The following is a 21470-nucleotide window of genomic DNA, read 5'->3' as shown; positions in this document are numbered from 1 at the left end:
TGTTTGGGGACACTAGGGGGTGCATGTGAGAGCAGCACAGGTGGTTGGTGTGCGCCAGTTGCGGGCAGAGTGTTGGGTATTTCTTGTTGTTGTTGTGGGTTTGGTGCTCACGGTTGCCAGAATGGCCATTCTGGTTGGAATGGCATAGGAGGCATCCAAGGCTGGCTGAACCAGGGTTGGTTTGCAAAGTTTGCAGAGAAGCCAGTGGCTGGTGGTGCCTGTGTGGCAGGACTAATTACAGGAGAGGAATGTTGAGGCAAGCCTATCACGTGCTCCCCACTATAGCAGTGTGTTCGACTGTGGAGAGCTGGGCTGGGAAAAAGCCCTGTGTATCGAGGCGACATTGGTACCGAGGAGGGGGGGCTGAGGTACTGATGAGACAGATAAGACTCTGTGGTGCAGAAGTTGCTGTGATGAGGCCAGGGTCGGTACCAGTGTGATAGGGGAACACGGTACCGTATGCTGCATTGTATTCACAGGTGTCTGGCTGAAATTCATAGTGCCAACAGTAGGTGGCAGCATGAGCGCTGAAATGTTTGGTACCGAGGGTTTACTGGCTGTTGTAGGTGCCGAGACTTGGGGTTTAACTTTCCCCTTAGCGCTTGTGGAAGAGCTCGAGTGTTTAGGAGCTCTCTGCTTTTTGGTACCGGAGGGCCCCGGTGTGTCGGCCGGGGATATAGCCGGTGTTACCGGCTTGGCTGCTATCAGAGCGCCTTTTCTTAGATGACTCCGAGGCCAGGGATGTGGTCTCCGTCTCTTTGCTGCCCTTTTGGCAGCTTGGTCGGGCTGCTTTGCCCTTGAAGAGGGGTGTTTGTTCGACGCGGCCGTAGGCGATTTCTGGCCAGGAGGAATTCATACCTCCTGGTCAGACGCCGGGCAAAGAGATTTCTCCATGAGGAGAAGCTTCAGCTGTAAATCTCTTGCCTTTCTTGTGTGTGCTTTGAGGTTATGGCAGTGCAGGCACTTTTGTTATATGAGTCCCTCCCCGAGACACGGGACGCACTGTGAGTGGCCGTCTGGGAGCGGTATTGACAGCCGGCAGGTAGCGCAGCGTTCAGAGCCTGAGGGGGCAGGCCTGCCCCAGAAGGAGCGTAGTCTCTCAGTTGTATGGAGAGAGAGATGGCTGGAGAGCTGCTGCAGTCGCTGGGTAAATGAAACTTACGGTCCTGTGAGGAAAATACTTTTTTTTTTTTTTGAGACAGGGCAAGAGAAAAGGGAGATAGTATTTCAATGAGGACTACTAACTACAGGTAAAAAGGGAACAGAAGAGGGAATTAAGAGTAACTGCCAGGTGCTCTGACTCGAGCCAACGGCAGTAGAGAAGGAAGTGTGGAGGGTGGGTTGGCTGCACAGCATCAGTTAACCGCCTGAGGCAGTGCGAGACGGGATCTGCGCATGTGCGGCCCAACCGGGCACGGCTACTTTAAATCTCCGGCTACACGCACGGGGGAGCACCCACGGGTCAGCACTCGAAGAAGAACCAGACCTTTCCTTTTGCCTTTGGCTTTCTCAGCCTACCTCTCTCCCCAAAGCCTGCAGGGGCACCAGCCACAATGCCTCAGGAGGGGAAACAATACCGAAGGGAAAACCACCCCAGAAGCCCTGGGACGGGGCTGGGCATTAGCCGGACATCTCATGGAGCCCAATAACCAGAGATTTGAAATGAGAGTATGGAATTTCCCTCAGTAAAGCAGCAGGGAGGACTGGCTGAGCCACTATGGGGGCAAAGCAAATCTAGTGGGAACTTCAGAGGCAGGGCTTCCTGCTTCTGCGAGCAGCCTGAAGTGCCCATTGTAATGGAGCTGTGGACATTAGGCATGGTGAAGAATTATCTAATATTATATTTGATATCTCAGAACCATGTGAAGGCATCCAGAATAACTGTTTGTAATTTTCAAGCAAAAAACCAGCTTATACTGGTTTGCTGCTTGGAATGTTCTAGAAGGAAGAACCATAGCAGATAACTACATGGGGGAATCAATCTAGAGGTTGTAACTGAACCAAATGGTAAGATGCTCATACATGATCAAATCAGATTGGTGCAATGTGTGGCCCTGACTCAGCAAGCTCATCTGCATGGACAGAGCCCCATGCTTATGCGGAGCCCTATTAACTTAATCATAATAAGAAATGGATTCATAGATTTCAGCATTAGAAAGGCATCAGGTTTCAGGAAAGGACATCTTGGGAGAATATGACATGTAGCATCCAGCTCGCAGATATGCCCATTGGCATATTCAAAATGAGGCTGGATGCTACAGGGTTATGCACAAGCTAACTTAATAGGTATTTCCTCGTTCTAATTTCTATGCTCAGCAACCTTCCTCAGAAGCATAATCAATCTCGCAAACAGTGCTACTTTGGTGATAAACATTCTTGAAGTTTTTCAACCATTCTGTTTCACAGGAGAGTGACTGTTATCAGTACAAACATTACTTCTGTCTGCATTTTCAAACAACTCCTTTACAAACGATAGGAAATGCTACTCAAAAGTTCACCCATTTCTACTTCAATGCTCCATGAAAAATAAATAGCAAGAGCAGGAATACAAATTAAAAATCTTAATTTATTCTCCTTTCATCTGTGCTGCAATTCCAGTGTTCTGCACATTAATAAATACATATTTTGTTAAAAAACCTCCAGTGTCTAACCTGCCATAAAGTTTTAACAAGTCATAAAAATAGGTTGTAATTTTTCTGTCATTAATACAACTGACACATTTACTGAAACAGTTCTGATTGAAATAAAAACTAACTACATCTCACTGGGGCAAAATATACATACACAGATGCAAAATGGTTAACACAGGTTGTACACGGTATCTGAGCACAGTCAAGTGTGATAGACACTTCAACATAAAAAACTTTTCAATCAGAAAATTTCACGCAGTATGTTGCATAATTTTTTTTTAAAGAGACAGTATCCTTTCCCCTTTCCAAAGGCCTCAAGTAGATTTAAAAATGCATAAGGATATAATAAAACCAATATTACTACAGTATATGCTTTTTTTTTTGGTTAATTTCCTGCATTTTATCCAGCCTGATGTATTGTTTCTGTTTCTTCTTTCTCACATGCACATTCATACAAAGGAACAGCTAATAACTTTTCAAAATGGTAACTATGAAAAATTACTATCGTATGAAATACATAACACTAAGAAAAGGTATATAACAAATGTATCATTTTTGTAAGTGGAATTTTAAGGACTCATTTTGAGTCATATATTCAAGCCAAAAGGAACTGTTAACAGAAACATTTCCCTACATACTTATTGTGAACAACTATTTTTCACCTTTTTTTTTTTTCTTTTGGTAAACACTGTGAAAAGATGAGGTTGGCAGACACTACACATGTTTCTTACACTTGTGAAAATATGAATAGTGCACATGAAACATGAAATTATTTAATACTTGTGTTTGTATTGCAAAACAACAAGATAGCCAGGAATTTCCCAAAAAGTTAAGAAATGAAACACAGATATCCTTAAAGACTCATGTTGCTGCTCCAGTTGGCAAAATGCTGACTTAGAGTAAAAAATAAAAAGTAAAACAAAGCAGAAAGCCTCACACACGATTTGTGCAATGGGGAGCTGCACAAGTGTGTCCTCACAAGTGTGTCCTGGTTTCTTGCTTAGTAGGAAAAATGTGATGAAAAGCTAAGTCAAAAGGTGACTAGCATGTAAATTACACAAGCTTTATTTTAAAAGGGAAATATTGTAAACCAGAATTGATTTTTCTCCAAGAACTGTTTTGAAATCTTTAACTAGCTGAAGATACGATGTCTTTTAGCTAGGAAATTCAATTTCTGTTCTTTTTAATGTAAACACCAAATAAAAAAATATGGGAGAAGAGGCCAAAACACCTTCAAAACAAATGAACATTTTTGTTGGTGTTTGTTAGTAGAGGTTATCAAAAATACGCACTGCATCCTTAAAATATTCCATAATCTGGAAACAGAAACCTATAAATTATATTTATAAATTTAGACTCAACCATTTCACTGTAGTATTTTAAAAACTGCACTGCATTTTTAGGGTGGCTTTGATGCAAACACGAGTTACATTATCAAATGCCAAATTCAAGTACAACTGTGCAATTTTTAATATAAAAAATAATCAAGAGCTCTTCCCATTGATTTCCTAGCATCAAATGAAGAATATCAGTATAAATGTAAAATATACAAAGGAACTTTTCCTTCTTTAGAGTCACCATACAAAATATATAAAATTATCTACAATTTTTTTATATTTATATATTTATATATATAAAGGACATTTTTTAAGACACTGTGTCCATCAAAGGCTAGTAAAGATGCTGGCATAGATAAGGAAGGGCACTTGGTGTGATATTCTTCTCTCTAGAGTTCATGAAGCTGAATGGTTCACACTGTAACAGAACAAGACCTCAGGAAGAGGCATCTTTGAGTGCTTTTCTTAAGGCTGATAATTTGACTTATTGTAGGTCCACTGGAGTAAAGACAATTTGTTCTCCTTGTGTAAGTCATTATGGGCTGCACACATTAGCAGTTCCTGCAGCATTGCTGTGACTCAGTCAACGCTTCTTATAATCATTCATCCATTGTAATGAGTCTCTGTTACATCTCCATGCATTTTGGCACAGTTACATATTCACACAGCCATTGAACGTACCACAATGTAGCCTTATCATGCATGTCTTGGGCACTATTTTTCATGTATGAGCAGTCAGAAGTCTGCCATAGGAAGCAGTACCATCCTCATCCTCGATATGCAGCATCTCCTGTGAAATCCAAGGTACCAAGGAAGTGACATCACAGCAAGTAGTCCCCAGGTGGAAAAGTCATCAGTATTTCCTGATGGTTCAAATTGAAGTTTCATTACTGCCTCTGTTCATGAGAAGAAGTAACCATGCAGGCTTAGGGTTAAATAGAGACAGGCAAACAATTCCAAGTGAAACTACCTATTCCATTTTAGTAAATTACCATGCTTCACCAAGTGCTTGCAAGGCAGAGGCCGCTCTTGTTACAAAGGACAAAATAAGGCAGAAGAAAGTTATTTACAGGAGATGCAGATAGAAATGCATTATGAGAGGAAGGCCTGTACAATGCATGTAATTGGTAATGTCTAGGAGGAGGCGTGCATTTCATAAACTACTGAAATCCTACATGGTGTTAGAAACTTTGCATTTCAAACAGACTCATGCCATAGTTTATACATAAACGGTACAAAGATGTAATAGTATATATATAAATTCTTTAGCATTGTAGGCTGGCCAGATATTCCCTATGAGTGAATAATTCTACTATAGCAGCAACTAGCTCCTATTAGTGAGTAATACTTAGGCTTGTTGGCTAATTGGGGAACATTCCCATAGCCAACTTCCAAAGATCAGAGGGTAACTTTTCAGATGGAGCTTAGAGAAGTCTGTGTACCAGTTTAGAGTGTGCGTACTGGAGCTGGTCACGATGTCATGGTTAAGGCTGTGTTAGCGATTTCCTTATGAAAAGAATTAGGATATTTATTGTTATTATTGTGGTACTTAAAGGAAAACTGAACATGTAAAGTAAAGTTTGGCTAAAGAAGGAATGTATAGGTATGTCATTTTCATAATCTGAACTTTGGACATGTTACTAGACATGATTACTAATGAAACAATCATTCCATGAATACCTGTTTTAGGAAAGTCTGTGCTGTACTTGGGATTAAAATCTAGCTTTAGTTCATAATGGCAAATATATGCACCAATTTCAATCCAATAGATTTACTTCTGTTAATCACATCTGTGATATTTTTAGGGACTGTAGTATTGTATGTCACTTTTCTCTCCAGCTCCCTGGACTTCCCTAACAACTCTACTCATCTTCCCCCAGCACTGTTACCCCGCCCTAGCCATGCCAAGCTCCTCATGCCCTTGACCCAAACTATCCGCTCCTTTCCCTCACACTGCTCCCAGCCCTCCTGAGACCCAGTTCCTCAGGGCTCCTGCACCCTGACACTGCTCCTTAACGTTCTCCCACTGCTCTCAGCCTTTCTGGCATCCTGATACTTAGAACTCCCCCACCATGCTCCCACTACCCAAGATCTCCTCACTCTCGACTCCCCAGAGCATTCACTCTTTGGCATCTGCCCCCTGTGCTGGTGGCCACAGACTTTCCTAGGTCTCCAAAGCTCCTACCCCATAAATTTACCCTCCCCTTCCTCCCACTGCATGCAGCCCTCCACACTCCCAGCACCCCCATTACCCTCTCTCCCACAGGGACCATCCCTCCCTATCTTCCTGGAGTTCCTGTCGTACTCTGCCTACTGGTGCCCCCAACTCCCCGGGGCTCCTGCCACCGACTTTCTACTTTGTCTGCACTAGACTCCCTATAGCCTTGGTCTTCAACACTGCCCTCCCTGCTCCCTAGAGCATCTGCTCAGCATGCACCTTCTCCTCTCTCTCACTGCTCCTAGCCATTCCTGACTCCCTGATGTTCCTGTCCTGGGTGACCAAAGCATCTGCTCCATAGCATCTCACGTCCCTTCCCGTGCCTCCTCATTTCCCATTCCCCACACTCAAGAGACCCTGCTTAGTGGAATCCCCCTTTCTCTCCTTCTCACTGCCCCCCAGCCCTACCAACTCCTTTTTCATCCACAGCACCAGCTCCCCAACCCCTCCCTTCCTTCCACTACCTCACCAGACCTCCCACCTCCCTTAACCCTCCCTTTCCTTCCCCCCTCTGGCCCTCCCAGCCCCCTGGTCCCCCACAGCTCCAGCTCCACAACACCGCCTCTTCCTTCACCACTAATGCCCCAGCCCTCTGACCACTTCCTCTCTGCCACCAGTCCTCCAAGCTCACTGACTGCCTACAGCCCCAGCCCCTGACCCCTTCCTGCCACCCCCTACTGCCCTAGCCCTCCTGTCCTTTTTAATTTGAAGCTGCTTGAGAGGTGTTTTTTCATGTCTGTGGCTGAGGGCAAAGAGAGGGTTACTTTAGTCTAGAGTATGTGTTTAGTTGTAATATGTTCTTAAGACATGTTTTGTCTATTTAGTGAGATGTTAAGAAGCCTTTGGGCATGGGGCGCTGTATAATTAAGAGGTTATCACAGTCATTGTCCCAAGTCTTTAATCGAGTAGCCTAGAAAACTAAAAAATGAGATGGTGCAGTCTCATGTGGAAGTGAACCCGGGGCAGGGAAGAGAAAGGAGCGGAAGTCAGAAGCCAGTGATTGTGGGAAAACAGTCTCAAACTGGCACTTACTCAGAATCTGAGGTCTCAGCATTCACTGTTCCCACATGAACATTCATGGCCATTCCATTCAGCTGATCTCGAGACTGTTCTCTCCGTGGATTTTTTATTGTCACCCCAGTGTCAGAGGGTGAACGAACCCCATCATTTGTCCCTAAGGAAGCAGTCCTGGATGAGATAGTGGTTTGATTATAATCCGATAACTTTTCCCGTAGTCGATTCTTCATATTCTTATCCATCAGAGGGGGAGGGTAGGTGACTTTATTTTTTAAGATGCCTGGAATAGAAAGAAAGGAGGATCAGGGGTTTTAATTATGTTGGTAATTTTATTTAATCGAACAAATGCAAAAGCAACATTTACCTTTTATTAGGCAGATTGTTTCAAGTTTGCCACCATTATTCCATGTTAAAATAAAAAGGTTAGACCCATCCAAAAACAGTCCCTACAGTTATTGCCCCTCCACAGACCTCTCTGGTTACACAGACTGAAGCCAATTTGAAGGGTATTATGCCCCTACAGAGCAATCATATTCTGCAAGAACATGAATGGTGCTGATGGCCAACCCTGCCCATGCCTGCCTCTGGCCAAGTTTGTTGCAGATTGCTAGAGAAGTCATTAGGCTGAAGGGAATGAACGGGAACTTGGCAAATTCCCCACTTTTCTAACGTGGCAATAGAGGCCTTCAGCTGGGATCTCTGAGTTACCGTCACAGAATCTACAAAACTTTTCACTTAATCTCTCATTTGTTTCTTTCTAATGCACTGGGTTGGCTGACTTACCTTTCCTCTGTTCCGGGTGCTGGTTATTCTGCTGTTGTATAGGTTTATTCTCTTTCTGTTGCCCTTCATTCTCATTTTCTCGAGGTGCTTCATTGCTGTGGTTCACTTGATTTTCCCTATGAAGCTCTACATTAACCTTTGTCTCCACTTTCAGTTTCTGCTTCCCACCTGGATCCTCCCCATCGCTTGTTGTTACGCACTCTGTGGGCCAATAGGGTTTCACATGATTGGATATAGAATCAACTGCAATGCAAAAAAACACATTGGCTCGAAAACCACCCTTCAGCAAAAGGTGAGGTTCTTTCCTCCAGTCCTGCTCAACTAGTCCTATTCTCTGCAACAGTTTCAGTGGAACAGTCATTTGCAGCAGACCATTTCTAAAGATTAGCTAGGCCAGCCTTTTGCTGGAGGGCTCTATCCTGCCAGTTAAATACTGTCCTAGTTGGTGGCAGTGTGCTGGTACATTGCCCCAGGTGGAGCTCAGAGAGGAATTCTGTTTCCCCAAGGCAGAATTATTCCTGGAGCAAACTGTCACAGAGTGGGAGCAGCAGCAGCAGCATACTCTTCATCCCTTATGTGCCTGACTAGCTCTACTGGCTGATACACGTGTATGTTGGAGCGTGGCCCTGCCTTCTCCTCCCTGCCCTTTGAGATGTCTTGCACCCTTAGACTTAAATGGAGGGAGCAACCCCTATGCTTGAGGGAGCACAGGAACAGCAATAGGGCTGCACTGCTGGCCAGCAGTGCATAGGGGGTGGGAGCACATCCCCTTGCACCCTCCCTCATTGTCCAGCAGTGGAGCACAATCTGGTCCTTAAATTGGAATGGCTCTATAATGTTCTTTCCAGAAGATTAACCTTTCCATAAAGGAATCTTATAATTGTGCATTCCTTTGATAAGAAAAAGGAGATATCTCGTGCAGCCTTACAGCAGCATGTTTCCTAGGAACTCAGAAGTTGCCCTGTATGCCTGAGGCTAATAAAAGCAAACGTTGGGATAGCTCGCTAAACTGAAAATGCACAATGCTGAACAAACGCTGTGATGGAAGCACCTACCATTGTCAAGGTATTATTATAAAGAGCTGAATTTAAAGCCATCATTGTCAATTCAGCCATAACCCTAGTTGCTACAATAATGAATGGATTTGTAGAAAACACTCTCTAACCCAAAACTTGCTCCAAGGCTGGGCTGAGTTTCAATCACATCAGTTTATATTTGTGGGAAAATGGTAGGAATTTTGGTTGAATTTTACTCTGGGTTTGTTTGAATGTAAAAATCAAAAGGGAACTGAAAACCTATATGGGATGAAGCAAGGGAAAGTGAATGAACACCAGAGAGCCAAAACCCACTGAGTTTTGTCTGACCATATAAGTCTCTCTGTATCTTCAAAGAGTCACAGAGGGACACGGTGCACAGAATGTTCACGTGACTGATACCAAGTGTTAATTTCAAACCTTTCAGTTCCATGCCCTCCCCTGACCCCAGGAAATCTCCATTATTCTATTGTATTGGGGTGGGGGGGGAGGAATGTTGCAGGTGTTCCTTTTTTTCCCAAATTGCCACGCTCTTTTATTGCCTCCTCTTCCTGCCTCCCTCTGCTGATATTTAGATAGCTGTGTAGTGCTATTTCCAGTGACATTTGTGGAGAGAAACAGCCTGCAGGGTCCCTCTGCAATGCTAACAGCTATGCTGCATTGGTACGCTAAGTAGCTGGTGCACACTTGCTCAAGTTTCCTTTGTTCTTGCATTCATTCACCACAGGGGACAAATCCTCTGAGCTTGAGGAAACAAGGATCTCTTAGATATCACCACCAATAAGAAAACAGGGATTCAAAACAGCTTTAGCTGTACACTATCCTGGTCAATTCCATGCATCCACTACTCAATTAATTTTATAATACGGGAAAGAAATCTATTCCTACAGCATGAGCAGCTGCTTTACCTTTAGGAGTGCTGTGGATTGGGCCGCGTTCATTGTTTTTGGAAGTGGCTGTGTTCCATTTTTTCTCTGTTTCAATCCCATCTTCCTCACTCTCTGATGAATGGGAGGAAGCGTAAGAGCTGCTATGTTCATCAAGAGACAATTCGCTGTCAGAATCAGAATCATGTTCTGTGCAAGTGGAGGAGGCAAAAAACATAGGGATTAGAACCTGAAAGGCAGTTGTGGAAATCTACATGCCAAATGAATGGAGTGAAAGAAAACCACTGTAGGCTCCCAGATGCTGTGGTGATGGGCACTTTAGAATGCTTATGCCTACACAGCCCAGCCAGTCAGATGAGATTAGATTATTAGTGCAGCAGTCTTCAGCTGAGGAAATCAAGTGAAACAAAATTGCACAGTACAGCTAACTGGATAGGATACTTTAACAATTTATATGGTTTAGTGTCCACTATTGTTGCTCCTGTAACTATTGCTAAAGTTTAAATGTGTTTAAACGTGTGAGAAGAAGAGAGTGACTGAAGTTCATTTGTTGGATAATTGCTATGTACACACAGTGGCTGGAGAGCACAATTCTCGCTGCTATTCAATGTGCAAAATAGTCATCTGGTGCCATCTTGGTCAAAGCAACACATACACCCTCCAACATAAAGCACCAAGAAGACATAGAAACAGAAAACTGAAAAGCATGCTTACAACGCTAAACTGCAACAATATATTTGTCCAGATCCAAAATATAAACAATATGAAACTGAGACACACTTCCTACTTTACTGGAAAAAAATACAAAGTAGTAAAAGGAAGCCACTTCCTCAAACTTTCAACCAGTAAGAAATTTCCATCTGAAAAGCAAGGAAGAAAAACTGTGCATAACTTTGTGAGAAAGGAAAGAGAATGCACAAACCATCACACAATTTGTGGTAACCTGCCATCAAATCAGAAATAGATCCTAATACAAAATAGACACATGATATTTCTACTATGAAACCATGTCCCAGATAAAGATACTCAATAACTATGGCAACACCTTTATATCTTGTCATGCCAGTACAGCTATTTAAATTGAGAGTGAAACACAGTAAGATGGAAAGGTTACTACATTAATTATAGGATCTTTTTGAAGAAAGTATCTTTATTAAGCTGAGGAGGAAGAAATGCACACGTGGTTCTAAGCAATTCTCCAAAAAGCTCTTACCATTGGATTTTGATGGATTCCTATGAAAAATGGAGGAATCTGCTTCTGTCTGACCAGCCCTTGCTTGGCTTGAGGACCCACTGAGCTTCTGAGCAGCCTCATCCCTAAAAAATGGGGAAGCAACATTTTTGGTCAACATGCTAGTCTTAGTGACAAGACAGAAATACAGAGACCACCGTAAATCTCCATTATGCACTGTCAAATTTAACATTTTAACAGGCAAGCTGTACAGGACTAATAGCAAAAATACTTCTAGTATTTCATTTTAATTATAGTTTGAATTGCCCACTAAAGTTGCATGCAAATGAGAAATACATAAAGGAAGATGAAAAGATAGCAACTGCATAAAGAGAATTGCTAAGGAACAGGACAGGTTTCTCATCTCACTAGTAGCATTTGAACTAAAACATTAGTTGGTTTTGGTTAGTTTTTTTCTCACAAAAGCAATGAGAAGGGAAAAATAAAGGCCTGAAAGCCATGCACCCACCACCTGATTACCTGAGAATGTAAGCAAGGTAGCTATTGTGGCTCTTGGCTGACCTGATGGTGCTTTCTAGGGAGACTGTGGATTCACCAATATTTGTGCGATACATATTTGGCTCCTCTATATATGTGTTGTTACAGTTCAGAGATCGCTGAGGAAAAAAGTAGTAGTAGTGAATGATAACCAATAAACAAACATCTCTCCTTCAGCTGCCCCCAGAATGGCTACACAGCAGAGGAACGTCTAAGTACATGAACCCCCAGACTCCACATTTTGAGTAGGAACTGCGTCCCCCCACTGCAAACAATGTCTCTCAGCTCCCGAGCATCACCGTTTGAGTGGCCTGAGCACAGGACTGGGAATGAGACACTCCAGAGATGTAATCCCAGCTCTGACACAGGCTTCTTCCCTGGCCACTGACAAGTCACACAGCATCTGATTTTCAGAAGTGCATCACATACTCAGCTCCCATTGACTTTCTTTTCTCTTTTTATAAGTCCTTATACGCGCTCATTACCGCAGTATCTGAGCACCTTCCAGCAGTGCATTAAGCAACGTGACTAACATCTGTCATGTGTGATTCAATCTCTTTCTCATCCTCTCCCCAGCAGGAGAATTCTGCGTTCAGTGGAGTGGTTTGGTTTAGTAGGGCAGGTTGGTTATTTATGTATATGCTGCTTGGTGTTTATCAGAGGAGGCAGATTTAAGAAGTGCACCTGGCTTTTGAAAGGGAAGGTAGTAACGGTTGTGATGACCCTTAGCATTTGTGGGAGTTTGTCTCAGTCACAGACCAGCCCCTGAGAAAGCTCAGAAAGCTTTACCCTGACTGTAGAATTTTCTTGTGCCTGAGGAAGAGAGTAGTTGACCACAGTCCTTATCCTAGAGATTCAGGTGATCATCTAAATATTGTGGGCCCAAGCCAATGAGCACGCTGGTGATACGGACCATGAGCTTAAACTTTACTTGATATTCGATGAGAAGTCAGTGTAGGAAGCAGAGGACAGGTATGGTGTGTTCGCAGTAGCCTGTGTTGCACTGCAATGTTCTATCCTAGTTGGAATTTCCTAGGTGCTGAAGCTTTCTGCCCAGGTATAACATGTTACTTTAGTCCAGCCAAGAGGTGACAAAGGCATGAATAAATGAGGCCAGGTCTTCATCTGCCAAGCTGGGACTAAGTCTCCTAGCCAACTGGAGATGGTAGAAAGCATTACTAGCAGGTGCTTTTATGGGAGAGCTTAATATCAGCATGGAATCCAAGAATACCCCTAAACTATGGACTGAATTGACCAATTGTGGGTGTCTACTTTCAACCAAAGGAGGCTGTATTGTGGCTGCAAACTACTCAGAATGCTTTCTTTTGCCCATCAGCATCACCTCTGTGTTACTGCAGTTCTGTTTAAAGAACCTGCTGTTCTTTATCTATGAGCTGAACTCGTCCAAGCACTGGCCATCTTGATGCTAGTGGTAGGATCATAGGTAGTGAAGGATAAGCGGAGCTGCGTGTCATCTGTATATTGAGTCCATGTCATCTCACTAGTTCACCTAATGGCTGCATAGAAATGTCGAGTAGGGCAGGAGAGAGAATTGATTCTTGTTGGGACTCCACATGGAAGGGGGTCTAGTGGCAGAGGTAAAGTTTTCCATTAACCCTCTCTGTGGGCAACTGTGACTGCTCAACACTTTTGAGAATCAGATATTTAATCTCCCTGCCGCAGTTTCTCACCTGTATAATGAAGATAATAAAAGCTACCTCCCAGGGAACTAAGTAACGGTCTGATAAGTAGGAACATGAAAAGTGCCAAGCAATAATTACCCAGAACAAATCTTTACATATTACCTTATGGGGGAAACTGTAAACAAGAATCTTTTTATAAACAAGGAATTGCTTTTACTTACTTGAAAATATTGCAATATAATTTCAGTGGCAGCTAGCTATTCTACTTAACAGCTTTCAACCACCACTTATACAAGTTAACATTTTACAAACTGGGCAGAAAACTGCTGATAAATAATCAGTTTAGAATAAGGTGCACAACCACAGTTAACAGACACTGCCTTTACTTTCAACTTTGTGGGAATAAAAAAAGAAGTCCTTAGTAAAAAGCCATGCCACTAGTATTTGCAAAGTCTTGTGCAAATAGCTAATAGCTTCATGATGCTCCATTTTACTTGAAGAAAATAATTTCCTTTTCCCAAAAGTTTTCATTTCTGTTTTAAAATGAAAAGGCTTTCAGTGAATCACTCAAAACAGGGAGAAAGAATTAATTTTGTTATGGACAAGTTAGTTAAAATTATATGTGTGGGTGGCTGACAACTATAAACAAGAAAACGTTTTTCCAAGTCGACCTCTTACAGTTAGTAATGTAGCTCTTGTTGTAGTAGAGTCATCTGGAAGGGGTTTCTTTCCAGTTAAAGTATTCTTCAAGTGCTTCCTGACTTCTTTATTAAAAACGCAGTGGAAGAAGAAAATGAAGAGCCCCTGGATTATTAGACATAGAGAGAAAAATAATCTAAGATAAATGCATGATTTATTACTACTGGATTAAAAATACAACTGGAAATTAGTGAACGGCCTTTTTCAAACCAGCTTTTAATTCCAGCGTACGGTACATGCTTTTAATGGCAATGACTGACCACAACAGCATTAAACACTTACTGTCCTTAGTGAACTGATAATGGTCAATCCCTCAGGGATTCATGCTTTTCCACCAGCTACTTGTATTACCACAAAAAGACTGGGAAAACACAAACACAATTTTCCTCTGAGAAGTCCACGATGCATCTCAGAGGATGGTTGTTAGCACCTTTGTAGTTTGGGAGGGAAACATTCTATTCAAATGTGCACAAGAGAGTTCAGGTCGAATGGTTCAGGATATTACAGGGTGCTTTTGTGTTGTACCAACATTAATATTTTTGAGTTTGTACACTGGGTATGGGTCCAAATCCTGAAAGGTACATTGGAACTCATCAAAATATCATAGACAGCAGTGGAAGCCTTGGGAATAGCAGAAGTGGACCACTTCTGTGCTAGATCCCCTTAAAAACACTGGAGAGAGAGAGAGAGAGAGAGAGCGCTCTGCAAACCCTCTAAAACAGGAGCTGCGGAGGAGTGTTAAGGGTGGGGTTGAGACCATGTGCTAACAGGTGTTATGTTCCTCTGAGCCAGCAGTTACTCCTACATTCAGCCTCTTTGCAGATTATTCATACTCCTGGCAGGAACACTGTAATCTATGGGCTGCTTTTGTAGCATGTGTGTGTTTGTTTTGGGTTTATTCGGTGCAGCTGCCAAATTTGTTATTTATTTAGGTTGCAGGTGTACTGCTTTGAACTCATCATTCATGAAATTACAGCAGCACCAATGTCCCAAGATGCCTGTGTTTCATGATTTCAGACAAATCAACTGAGGTAGACTAATATTAAGCTTAAGGCGTGCTCTCTCTAAGCATTCAATCAAATTAGTCGTATCTGACATTAGCTCGTTGGGATTACTCATTAATGAAATTCACATAAAATATATCTTTTTAAAAAAAAAAAAAGTTCAAAGAAAGCAATGATGTGAAACATTATGTAGCACTGTGACTCTCCAGGCAAGGTAAGTCTCTTATTTTCTTCCCTCTGAACTTATGTTGTATTTAACATCATTTTACTTTAGAAATTTTGTTCAGGTTTGTGAAAGGATTTACATCTCCAGTAACTGGATTTATTTCCATACAGACCAGCTGTAACACAGGCAATGGCACTGTCAGCATCCCCCAGGCTGGCCCACAAATGTGCCTCCACCCTGAGCTGAAGGAACCACCTTGAGAGGAAAGCAGGGACCATGACCCCTTTACTGAGCCTGACAACCAGGGTACCCCATTTCTGATGATGGTTTTTGTACTGTGGATACCTGTCCATTCATTCATTTCACACAGGCCAACAAGACGCAATCGACTTTTGGTCACTACCATCCTGGACCAAATTCAAATAGTGACTGGATTCTGAATCCCATTACTATCTCCTCACCAGGCCCCTATTGATCAGCTGGGGTGTGTGCTAGGACCTTCAACCTCTTAACAGCTTCTCTAACATAAATGAAAGTCATCTTCTCCATTTGTCTTTCCTACAGTAAATTCAATTGTAAGCTGTCCACATGGCGTGGAAAACCACAACTTCTTGCTACTGCTAGCAAGAACGCCAGTGTTAATGCAGAAGAGACCATAACTAGAGTTTATTTGACAGTCTCAGGCAGAAGTTTGTGTCTGAGGTAAACCGTTTCCTTTTATTAGTGGTGAAATTGCCCACCATGAATTCCACTAGCAGTACATCCGGAACCACTGAGAGAATAGAAAGCTCCATTTATTGAAGGGTGTGATAATTCCGCCCTTTGCGATGAAGGGGGTGGAAACTGCACCTAGGACCTTCCATCTTCTTCATTTGGAAACTCAGTTTTAAAAGGTAGCTGCTCTGGCTTGATACTGGATTTAATGGATTTTCCCTGTTAATGGAGCAGCACTGCAGGGAGATGGCTGTTCAATATGCAGCATGTTCTAGATCTGAAGAGGTACAGTAACTTAATGTTATATAACTTACTTGTAAGCAGCTGAAGATGGCAAAGAGATAATGGAATGTCATGACATCACTATTCACTGCCATCAACCCCAGTAACCATGTGGCACTGATCAGCAGCAGGAGGAGGAAAGCAGTTCGCAGCCCGGAGCTAAAGTAAATACACAAAGTTAATTGCATTAAGGCAGAAAAATAATAAAATAATACAATCTAACACCCCATATGCCAGCTATAATTTTTAATGCACTTTGCTCTTAGAATGCACATTCACTATACAGGGCACAGATCCTGGCTTGGAGCAGCAGCATGGCTCAGTGAACTGTTTATGGGTCTAGGTGACAGAAATGCCAGAACCTTAATTCTGGCTCTGTCAATGACTCACTGTGATCTTGCACAAGTCATTTAATCTTGTGGTGCCTCAGTTTCCCTATCTGTAAAATTGGGCTAATAATGCCTGCTGATGTACCTCACTGGGTTACTGGAGTTAATTAGTTAATGTCTGTGAAGCACTTTGACAAATAAAGTGGTCAATAAGCACCAAGTAATAATTCTCTCTCCTGGCACAGAGAGATAGTTCCTAGATCCACAATTTGCTGCAGAAAGGAGGAATTGAGGCTGGAGCTGCATGGCTCTTACACAATCTCAGCTCTGAAGTTTGGTGCTGCGAGCGGCATGATGCTCCAATTGGCATTACTTTCCAAAAGTTTCCCATGGTTCAGTGCCACAACTAGCACATCTCATAAGTGAGGATGTTCAGAGGCCACATTCCTCAAGGAAGTATTATTAGCAGCTGGGGAAATGTTAAATGAGTTGCCCACGGCCATGGCTAAGTCAGAAATAGAACTGGGAGATAAGCGTCTGGATATCCTAGTGACTGGGCAGGCCCTTTATGAATGTTTGAACAGAAAGAATTCAGTAGCTCCTGATTCCGAGAACTACTCTCAAGCTACTCAGACCTTAGACCATTCAAACAAACATGTTAGAAGTCCACTTTCCTTGACACTCTGCTGTTTGTTTACTTCTTGAATTTCTTCCCCATGGACAATAAAATCAGTAAAGTCTGCTTCAGTTCTGTTTGTCAGTTTCACTTTCAGGTTCTCCTATCTGAGCACAATGTTGCAAGGTTTGGATTGCAGATATTCCAGGAAGTATTTATTTGTTTAGAAATACTATTTTCACTTACATTTAAAAAAACTATGGAGATAGTTCTATTGTTAAAGGCTTGTTTTTATAGAATATAGATTCTGGGACAAATATGACCTTCCATTATATGGCAATTAGACTCTCTTTACTTAAGGAGATTAAAAAACAAAACAAAGCAAACGATAACTTTTAAAGAAATCACTTTTTTTCTTATTGTTTCTAAAACTGCCCACCAGTCCATGTGTTCAAGGAACAGCTAGTGGATGCCTTGGGAAATCTCATATAGTTTATTAATTTGAAAAACGGGGCTGTTTAACCACTAGCTAATCACATTATAGTTCACAGGTAAATTACAAGCTTTGGGTAAAACATGACTTAAATGGAAACAGTCTATCACAGAGCCAGGAAACTCAGCAAGTTTCAGCATGTGGAATTTCTGACTCAGACCATCTCAAATGGCGGTGAGGAGAACATATCCTTCTGTGGATTGGGATGGACATGTTGCCTCAAAAGACCTTTGCCAAAACAGCAGCAGGAAAGAGCACTCCTGGAGGCACACCTATAAATCTGATGGTGCATGAGGAAGAAAGGGAGAACTCTCTGGGCCTCATGTCTTCCCCTTCCATGCCTTGCTATATCCCCACCAAAGATGCAGAGCCCCTGGTCCATGGAGGGGTTTCTACAGAGCCCAGGAGTGGGGTTGGGGAGAAAGGATGGCACACTGGTTCAGCCTCTTCTGCCCAGCACAAACTGCCCCTGTTTGTACAGCATTCTGCTTCTTTCCCCACCCTCTACAGTTCTCTTTATAGAGGACATGATCTGTCTCTTTATTATTCCTGGTCAGGGATCTTCTCATCAGTTTTTGAGCCTTGACTGCAAACTTACATGACTCCAGTTTTTTCAAATGAGCGTTGTCTTCGTCTGCATGATGCTTTCACTGCTAGTATAAAGATGACCGTGTTGATCTGAAAGGGAAATGTAAATAACACAAAGTAGATCTTTCTTCCTGAACTTATCAGAGCTTGTGTTTCACTGACAATGGAATTTTTTTAACATCAAAAGTCTTCAGTGCCAAGAGCTTTTCTCTTGTTGTTAGGGGTTTCTTCATATTGCCAAACTGACTGAGCTTTGAGCCAATGTCCATTAGCAACCTTCTTGGGATACTACGCTACTGAGTTTGCATTAATACAAATCTGATAAGACAGCCCTAAACAATGAGCTTAAATGAAACTCTCATCAGGGGGTAGGAAAAAGCAGAAAACATGGGCCTGACCATGTAACCTTTACTCATACAATCAGTCCTTTCTCATGCAAGTAGGTCCATTGATTTCAATGGGAGTACTCATGTGAACTGCACTTACTTTCACAAGGGATTCTAGATTGGATACAACAGTTTCACATTTAAATAAGATTATGAATAGATAGTGATCAAACAAAAATAAAAAGACAGTAACAGAGAACAGTCAGCGCAAGATGCAAACTCCACAATACTTACGACCACAACGATCACAATAGGGCCTGCAAAACTCCAGATAAGGGTATCATGAACAGAAAGCCAGCAGAAGTCAGGGTTCCCATAGCCCTGTGGGTCCAGACCCACAGCAAGACCTAAATCACAAAACAGAAAGAAAAGGATAACAGGGAAAATTAATGATGATCACTGTAGGATCGGGATGTTTATACCATGCCTAATCAATCACAAGGTTTTAGAATCAATCCGAGTGATGAACAACGATAACGTGGTTAATAAGAAATTCCAGAAATAGAAAACAACACTTACACTTTTCCAAAGTCTAAACATAAAACCAACCATCATTCCATATTAAATACTACTCCCAATTCTTCCGCTGACCAATACAAAGTTGGACCATATAAAACCTATAATAAATGTGTGTGCCACAATAATTCAGTTTCAATTAATTTTATATAGCAGGATTAAGAGAGAGTAACAAAGCATTTAGGGTGAGAGACATTTTGAGGAATTTCAATAAGTCAGTGCCCCATAATGACATACATAATTATTTCTCTTATAAACCAAACAGATATGAAAGTCTCAACCTAAGAGATCCTCCTTTAGCAGTGGCTTGAAACCAAATATTGTAGTTTCATGGGTAAGTAAAGCAATTCCTTCTTTTCTTAAAAAAACCCCAAAAAATGCAACAACCTTGTGTTAGTGCTTATGAATGAGAGCTCTAGAAAATGGAGACATTTTTTCACAGAACAGGTTACAGCCTGGGCAGAAGCAGCGTAATCTACTTCAATCCTGGCCTGGGGAAGCCATCTCTAGGACAGTCCCTATGCCCATACAGTCCTTAGTCTCTTTGCTCAGAGCACCTACAGTGATGCCAAATGTGGTGGTAGATTTTGCAATGTTGACACTTGTCCATGTAGAAATGGCTGAGACCATCAACTTATTTTCTGTACAACACTGCACAGCTATTCCTTCTTAACGATGCAGAAATTTATCCCAGAGAGGCACTTGACAGATATTATAAGGAAGATGACTATTGCACATTATATTATTTGGGAGTCAGGAAGATGGTAATTGCAATACCTTTAGGTCCTGATTCAACGAGGCATTTAAGCATGATAACCTCATTCACTTATATGAGAGTACTTGTGCACATAGTCCAATACATTCATAAATAATTCACTGAAAGGGGCCTTAATGCTTTGATGAAAAGTCACTGAGTAGGGTAGAGGGAAGGTAGCTGTATTTCACCCTGCCTATTTAAAGCTTGGCCCAAAGCCAACGTTCACATCTGGTACAGGCCTTCCAGGCTATGAAAATTCATCTGTGGCTGTTTGGCAAAGGGATATTGGATCTGTTTCCTCTGAAGTATGGACTTGAGATGGGACTGCCTCCTCTCCCTCTCACTATAATTGGTTTTTGCACCAGTCTTTAGCAGTCACCACCCAGAAAGAATTAGCCATAAATGATTAAAGGTCCGTAAAATATTTTATACAGCTGTAATCCTGCAGACACAGACTCAGTGCTCAGGACTCAATCCTGCCATTAGTGGGGCTTTGACCACAATTTGGCCAAACATCTGGCTCTAAGATTACAGTAAAAGTGATTTCACTTTCCAAATCCCATCCTATAATCCTCTAAGTGAATGGGGCTAGCTTTGGCTCTCTCAGGTACACTGTTCAACTACTACTGAAATCAATGATAAATTAAAAGGGTACATCATCTGAGGGTAGGATTGAGCCCATAGAATTTAATACAGGTGGCACAGAATCTTTCTTAAAATTTCTCAGTTCAGTTCAGTAATATTCAGCTGGCATGACAAGGGTTGCCACGCTATCTACAGAACCCTCCAGCCCAGCCCACAAAACCTCTCTGTGCACTGTGCTGCCCTTCCACTTGTGCAGCAGAGCTTTTCTAATATAGATATGTTAGTGCTGTTAATTAACTCAGGCGATTAACAAAAAAATGAATCGTGATTAAAAAAATTAATCGCAATTAATCGCAGTTTTAATCATACTGTTAAACAACAGAATCCCAATTGAAATGTATTAAATATTTGTGGATGTTTTTCTACATTTTCAAATATATTGATTTCAATTACAACACAGAATACTGAGTATACAGTGCTCACTTTATATTATTATTTTTTATTACAAATATTTGCACTGTAAAAATGCTAAACAAAAGAAATAGTCTTTTTCAATTCACCTCATACAAGTACTGTAGTAGCAATCTCTTTATTGTGAAAGTGCAACTTACAAATGTAGATTTTTTGTTACATAACTGCACTCCAAAACACAATAATGTAAAGCCTACAAGTCCACTCAGTCCTACTTCTTATTCAGCCAATTGCTAAGAGAAACAAGTTCGTTTATGGGAGATAACGCTGCCAGCTTCTTATTTACAATGTCACCTGAAAGTGAGAACAGGAATTCACATGGCACTTTTGTAGCCGGCATTACAAGGTATTTACGTGCCCCTTCATGCTTTGGCCACCATTTCAGAGAACATGCTTCCATGCTGATGACGCTAGTTAAAAAAATAATGTGTTAATTAAATTTTGACTGAACTCCTTGGGGGAAAATAGTATGTCTCTTGTTCTGTTTAACCCGCATTCTGCCATGTATTTCATGTTATAGCAGTCTCAGATGATGACCCACCACATGTTGTTCATTTTAAGAACACTTTCACGGCATGCATGCATG

General features: G+C 41.8%; 1 protein-coding gene across 1 annotated transcript in view; it reads right to left on the bottom strand.

Moving 5' to 3' along the window:
• Positions 1 to 4838: 4838 nt before the first annotated feature.
• The window catches only part of CELSR1 (cadherin EGF LAG seven-pass G-type receptor 1), a 267623-nt gene continuing 250991 nt past the window's right edge, over positions 4839 to 21470 (bottom strand). The window contains exons 26-35 of the mRNA XM_077807853.1: positions 18790 to 18902; positions 18180 to 18259; positions 16176 to 16302; positions 13957 to 14082; positions 11618 to 11754; positions 11120 to 11223; positions 9928 to 10095; positions 7986 to 8228; positions 7218 to 7482; positions 4839 to 4863 (exon numbers count right to left, since the gene is read on the bottom strand). Of these exons, the coding sequence (XP_077663979.1) occupies positions 4839 to 4863; positions 7218 to 7482; positions 7986 to 8228; positions 9928 to 10095; positions 11120 to 11223; positions 11618 to 11754; positions 13957 to 14082; positions 16176 to 16302; positions 18180 to 18259; positions 18790 to 18902 (1388 nt within the window). The remainder of the gene's footprint in view (positions 4864 to 7217; positions 7483 to 7985; positions 8229 to 9927; positions 10096 to 11119; positions 11224 to 11617; positions 11755 to 13956; positions 14083 to 16175; positions 16303 to 18179; positions 18260 to 18789; positions 18903 to 21470) is intronic.

The sequence above is a fragment of the Eretmochelys imbricata genome, chromosome 1, assembly GCF_965152235.1.
Source record: "Eretmochelys imbricata isolate rEreImb1 chromosome 1, rEreImb1.hap1, whole genome shotgun sequence".
Lineage (NCBI taxonomy): Eukaryota > Metazoa > Chordata > Testudines > Cheloniidae > Eretmochelys > Eretmochelys imbricata.
This window is presented reverse-complemented; position numbering and strand designations above follow the sequence as displayed.